This window comes from Penaeus japonicus, unplaced genomic scaffold, assembly GCF_977035675.1.
Source record: "Penaeus japonicus unplaced genomic scaffold, GWHDUDI00000001_assembly GWHDUDI00000016, whole genome shotgun sequence".
In the NCBI taxonomy this organism is placed as follows: Eukaryota; Metazoa; Arthropoda; class Malacostraca; order Decapoda; family Penaeidae; genus Penaeus; species Penaeus japonicus.
The window spans coordinates 28210432-28217931 of record NW_028234418.1 but is presented as its reverse complement, the minus strand read 5'-3'; the positions used below and the strand labels follow the sequence as shown (position 1 = coordinate 28217931).

At 36.3% G+C, this 7500-nt stretch overlaps 1 protein-coding gene across 1 annotated transcript in view; it reads left to right on the top strand.

Moving 5' to 3' along the window:
* The window catches only part of LOC122242434 (uncharacterized), a 39214-nt gene that overhangs the window by 18633 nt on the left and 13081 nt on the right, over nt 1-7500 (top strand). Inside the window, exon 3 of the mRNA XM_086545667.1 lies at nt 78-2306. Coding sequence (XP_086401793.1) covers nt 78-2306 — 2229 coding nt within the window. The remainder of the gene's footprint in view (nt 1-77; nt 2307-7500) is intronic.

Here is a 7500-nt window from a genome sequence, read left to right as displayed (position 1 = left end):
GTGTGATTTATCATATATTTGAAATAGTTATGCAGTGGATCTTGGTGAAAGATTGATAGGCTGTTGGTTAATTGCAGATGAGTGGGGGAAGTCGCAGCAGCACCCCAGCTGGCGAGCCTGGAGATGGCCGACCGATGTTCCCTTTAGTACCACGGCCAGACTTAAATACGCCCAGCCATCAGATAGGAGTCACACCCCAGTACCCAAGCACAACAAGCCCAGCCCCTGGGTTTGTTAGTCAAGGAGCCTCATTGATGGCATTAGGACACAATGTCATGTTTTCTGGAAGCAAGCTGATGTCTGGTCCAGCCCATGAGGCACATCGTTATATGACTGAAGCCTATCGTCTTGCAGCTGGTGATGCAGGTGCTCACCGTATGTCTTATAGTACTGTGGGCATTAGACCACAGTCAGAACAGCAGTCACTACTTGCAGAGTCACACAGGAGCAATGTTAGTTCTCCATCTAATAACAGTGACAGAGGTCAAAGCATTCCACAGCGACAGTCAGAGGTGGATAGATCTATCTATAACCCAGCCAACCAAGCTCCACAAGTTAATATGGAGGCATTGAGATTGGAAGCAAATAGAATAGATAGTTCCAGACCAGAAGCATCAAGTCCTAGAGCAATGACTAATGCTGAGAGAGTAAGCCACAGCAGTAGTAGTAGCAGATTGGCAACACCCAAGACTGAAGGTGATGGTTTCCAGTATAGCAAGAATCCCTACTCCCATAGCCATGCTCCACAACAACCTTCTCAGACCAGTAAGAACAAGAGTGGAGTAGGACCACACATGTTCCCTGTCTCTTTTTCTCCTTACCACCAGTATTCAGATGAAGGGTCAGCCTACAAACGTCATTTTTATGATGATGCAAGAAGGGAACTAGAGTCTGTTAATCCAACTGATCAGTTGTTGACAGCTAGTAAAAACAGAGACCATGCAGTAACAGAAAAGATTGTACAGGAACTCTCCAGGTTTGAGAGTTGTGTTAGTCAAGATCTATACCAGCATGTTGACCCAGGGAAAGATGAACCAGCCTTTGGTCAGGTATCGGCTAGTACTTCTGCCCATCCAGGGGTTATGCCGCGACCCAAAATGTGTAAAGGAAGGCAGCCAAAAATTTATAAATGTGAACTTTGCCATCAAGAGTTCAAGAATAGTACCCAGCTAAAGAATCACGCTTGGCGTCACACTGGTGAGAAGCCATTTGCATGTCATATTTGCCAAGCCACTTTTACGCAGCAGTCCAACTTGAAGACACACTTGCGAATTCACACAGGTGAACGACCATACACATGTGAAGAATGCAATTCTACTTTTACCCAGATTTCTAACTTGCGCACACATCAGAAAATTCACACTGGAGAAAAGCCATATGAATGCGATATTTGTTTTACAAGATTTTCCCAGCAGTCTAATTTAAAAAGCCACAAATTGATTCATTCAGGAGAAAGGCCATTTAAATGTGATGAATGTGGATCATGCTTTGTACAATCTACACATTTACGGAATCATAAACGTATTCATACAAATGAAAGACCCTATGCTTGTGAACAGTGTGGAGCAAAATTCCGGCAGTTATCCAACTTAAAGACTCATGAAAAAATCCACACAGGAGAACGGCCATTTGTTTGTGAAGATTGTGGTTCAGCATTTGCACAGAAGTCCAATTTGAAATCTCACAGAATAAAACTGCATTCTGCTGATGGGGTGCCAAATCGGAGAGGTCGCAAGAAGAAACTGGAAGCAATTCGGCCCTTTACATGTGAGCAGTGTGGAGCAAAATTTACGATGATGTCAAATCTCAAGATCCATTTGAGGTTGCATACTGGGGAAAAACCATATCAGTGTCAGATATGTGGTGCTAGCTTTGCTCAGCGTTCAAATCTCAAAACCCATGAGCATACCCACACTGATGAACGTCCCTATAGATGTCAAGAATGTCCAGCAGCTTTTAGGCAGAAAACAAACTTGAAGACTCATAAAATGAAAAAGCATCCTGTAAAGAGTTTGAAAATAAAGATATTGCAAGATTCCCAATACATCATGCAAGACCTGTTGCAAGGGGGAGGTGAAGAAGGGCCTTCACACATAGAGGAGCCAATTGTGCAGATAAGGGAAGGAGAGAGGGAACATTTGCACCTCTTAGAAGGTGCATGTGGGGTAGATGATGATGATGATAGTATTAAATCAGAAGAGGAAGAGTACCACAGTCAGGAGGGCCCAGATGCAGGTGATGTCATGCACAGAACCTGTAAACCATATACCCCTGAAGCCAATCCATATGATAGTCAGAGCTTTCAGTGAGGTTACTGTGGCATTAAGTACTGGAGGTTGTAAATGTTTGGGTTATATATACCTTATAATGAGACATAGAAGTCATTACTTACTGTAGATCATATGGACTAGATTAATGCAGTTTCAGCACTGAAAATTAAATCTCCTTTTAGATGAAGTGTCTAGTAAAAGTAGAAGAAAGCTATGCATTTTGTAATTGAGCAGACTTAACTTTTACAAGAACTTTCTGGAACAAAAATGAGGTTTCACGAGTCAAGGAATTAAAAAAAAATGAAAGGAATATCAGACCACTATATTAAAAAAGAAGTAATGCATTACTAGAACCAGTAAAACTAGTTTGTTTTATGGGGTTTGAAGTCATGATATGAAAGCATTTTCTGAATAATCTTAAGAAATTTGTTTATACTCACATTATTGAACATGCTTGCACTCTCAAGTATTTATGCATCTGCAGATATGCCTCCATCCTTTTATTTTGTCGTTTCTCTCATTCTTTCTGACTCCTTACTTGCTACTAGCTATTTTTGCATATTGACACAAAAGACTTTGCAGTAGATTCTGTGCAAAATGATTTCCCTTTATTCACCTTTTCTTCATTGCTGGTGGGAAATGAAATTTTTAAAAAGTACAGGTTAAGAGCTTCAAATTTTAGTTCAACTTTTTTGTAAGGAGGCATTTTACATGTAATGACAGATTATCATACAGGACCATTAGCTTTCGATGTATGACTCGTAAGACAAATACAAAAAGTATGATGAATATGCTTGTAGAATTAGATGTGTAATTTGAAACTGTCATTACCTGTTCAAAGTAGGTAACCAAATATGCTTTGGGTCTTATGAAAAGAAGCAGTGGAGAGGGTTTTAGATTTGTTTTTGTTTTTTCTTTTTTTTTGTATGTATATTTAATCTAATGAGTAAGCACTTGTTCATTAGTCTTGTCTACGGCTAATGTGTGAGGTGAGATATAATATTGATTCAGCTATTAACACCTTATCATCAATGCAAATCTGATGACCAGAAATTACAAGATAGCAGTACCCAAAATATACAACACCAATGCTGATGCTTTGAATCAATATTAAAGTAGTTTTCAGACAAAGTATTGCAGATATTGTGGAATACTTAATAAATAATGTTAATGTTTAAAGACTGGTAAGGAATGCATGGTCTTGAAAGGTTCTCGTGCAGTGTTTGTGATTAAGAGAAAATGTTATGTTTGATGCTGAGAGAGAGCAATATTAATCAAGAAAGATGAGACATATGGAGTTTTGGGTTGTAAAATAATTGTTTTAGATGTTGAGGAATTAAGGTAATTGTCACTCATTTTGCACAACTAAGAAACCAGAAAGTTCCCTGAACATTTGAATAAGTAATGTTCCTTTCCGTATAGAGAGAAGCAGTGGCACATTCTCTTAGTAGATATAAAATTAAGATAGAAGCTTTTGAATTAGAAGACTATTGAAGAGAAGTAAAACCAAATCTGTTTTGTAAAAATATTTTAATCTACATCCTAAACTCTTGATTGATAGTGTCTCCCCCCCTTTTTTTTTTTTATTCAGTGACGAGAAGTGTGGAAATTTTATTAATCTTTTGACAACTTAATCTTAGGTTTGCCACTGTTTGGGAATGTGAAACAAGCCTTCTACAACTTTTAGAGTTAGAATTTTGTAATTTTTATTGGCATTTGATTGAGGAAAACAAAGTCTGCTATCTCAGTCATTAAGGTATAATATAGATAACTCTATATTGATTATTAATTGGATATGCAAATCAATTAAATATTTTATCAGACAATTCCCTTTGAATCCAGTTGACATATTACTTGTTTCTGGTTTGTTCACAAGGGAAATAATTAAAGTGTACTAGAAACTTTTTTCCCATGGGACTGATGGCACTTTGAGAATGTCTATTTATCAGTTTTAAATTATCATCTCAAAAGACCTATACCAGATCTATGAAGCACAAATATCATACAAGAAATTGAAAGATTTATCTCTTTTGTCATTAGGTGGAAATGTAAGTTTCTCATTATATCATTTATTCGGTTAGCTATGAGTGCTACAATATGTTAGAGATTGTGAAGATTGATGTATGTGGACGAGAAAGTAGTGCATGCACGGTTATGCTATAAAGAAATAATTGCACCTAGTGTCTGGAGTAGAGAAGTTAAGGTACCTGAAGCTTGAGATTAAACAAGTATATTCCTTAAATCCTTTGGTTTAAAGCTTATGATATCTCTACCAGTATCCTACTTTTACTTTTGAGTAAAAGACTGCGTAGAATATTTGAGTGATGTCGAAAGGTTGATATGGAACCAGGCATTTAATAAGTTGAGAGTTGGTGGTGCCAATTGTTTCTGCTCTACATTGAATTTATAGTAGTAAGGACATGGTGTTTGAGAAGTAAGTGATGTGGAGAAATTCAATGTGAAATGTTTAGAGACTTAAGTGTGATGAGTGTATAACATTGAGAGAATCCATGCACTTAATGTGTGATGTTGTAGGTCTGCATGCCTAAGGTGTATGATGCAAGAGCTAACTTGTCTGCTTTACTAATATATCCTGTGTTTATCTGAGAGACTGAGGGAAGGCATGCCTGTATTAATGGCTTCCCTGATATTAATGCTGTTCACTTGTAAGTTAGGCAGATGTATAGATGTAGGACTTTCTGATGCTTTGTCAGTCAATAAAATTTTTGATATGGAAATGGATTTTTAATGTGCTGTTCTTAAGCAAGAAAGAATCAGCTCTCAAACCCAAAGTCAATGTTGCAAGGCATTTGAAAAATGTAATTCTGTTGATTATTATGCCTAAAATTACAGGGAGGCTTTCTTCATAAGATACACATCTTCCACACTTCCACAAAAAAATATTATCAACAGAAAATTGTAAGTATTATGATGCTAAAATAGTTCAAGATGGAAACGGCTAATGTATACATTTATATAGTGTTTTTTGTTTTTTTTTCATGTTTAGATATTCATATATTTGCTTTCCTAACATAATGTATGTATATGTATAAATGTATGAATGTATATGTACGTATATCTATGTATATCTCTCTCTCTCTCTCTCTCTCTCTCTCTCTCTCTCTCTCTCTCTCTCTCTCTCTATATATATATATATATATATATAATATATATATTTATATATATATATATATATATTTAATCTATATAGTATACATACATACATAGACAGATATAAATACATATATATATATATATATATATATATATATATAATTTTTTTTTTTTTTTTTTTTTTTTATATATATTAATATAATTTTTATATATATATATATATTTTATATATATATATATATATCTAATAAATTTTTAATATAATAATAAAAATTTTAATAAAATTAAAATTAATATAATGTATAAATTATTATATTAATTTAATAATAAAAATTTTTATAATTATAATAAATAAAAAAAAATTTTAAAAATATTTATAATAAAAAAAATATATAAAATTTTTTATAATAAAATATATTTTATTTTAGAAAAAAATAACAAAAAAATAAAAATAAAATAAAATAAAAATAAATTTTAAAAAAAAATTTTTTAAAAAATTAAACTCAAAAACACCACAAACCCCACAAAACAAACACAAAACACCTCACACACACACACCACCCACACACACACACCCACACAAACACACACCCTCAAACCACACCACACACACACACAACAGACACCAACCCACACACCCACACCACACCCACAAACAACACAACAAAAAAAACCACACACACACACCACACACACAAACACACAACACACACAAAACACCCACACACAACACACAAAAAACACACACACACACACACCAACAAAACACACAAAACACCAACACAAAAACACACCACACAAACCAATACCACACACACACACCACACAAACACAACCAAACAACAAAATAAAACAACAAACAACAAACACACACACAACCAAAAAACACACACACACACAAACACAAAAAACACCCCACACACACAAACACACAAACCACAAACAAACACGCACACACACACACACACACACAAAAAACACAAAACCCACACACCTACACACAAAAAAACAACACACCCAACAAACACACAACAACACACACACCCAAAACACCAAAAAACACCCACACACACTCACACACCCACCAACAAAACAAAACACACACACAAAACACCCCCACAAACCCACAAAAAAAAAACAACACCACACATACAAAAACAATCACACAAAACAAAAACAACCAAAAACACACCCCAAAACACAAAAACACAACACAAAACACACACACACACAACACACACAAAACACAACACAACCCCCAAAACCCACAAAACACACACACACACACCACAAACAAACAACCCCACACAAACACAAAAACCACACACACACACACATACCCACAACAAAAACAAAACACACACACCCCAAAACAACACCACAAAAACCCCCCAACACAAAACACAAAACACAAACCCCACAAAACCAACACACACACACACAAACACCCCAACACACACCCACACACACATCACCAACAAAACACCAACACACACACGCCAAAACACACACACACAACACACACACAAAACCCCCCAAACACACACAAACACCCACACATAAACACCCACACAAAACACCCAAACAAAACACCCACAAAACACAACACACAACACAAACCCCACACACACACACACAACAAAACACCCACCCACACACACACACAACCCACCCACCCCAACACACACCAACACAAACACCCACACACAAAACCCCACACAACACAAAAACACAACACAAACACACACAACACACACCCCACAACACACAAAACCCCCAAAACCCCACACAACAAAAAACAAACACACCACAAAACACACATACACAAAAAACCCACCCCAACATACACACACACACAACACACCCACACACAAACACAACACACACACAAAAACAACCAAAAAACAACCACACACCAACACACACACACAACACACACCCACACACACACACACACAAACACACACACACACACACACAAAACAAAACACCCACACAACACACACACACACACAAACCCACACAAAAAAAAACACAACACAAACACCCCACAAAAACAATACACACACACACACAACATAACACACACACAAAAACCCAAACCCACAACACACAC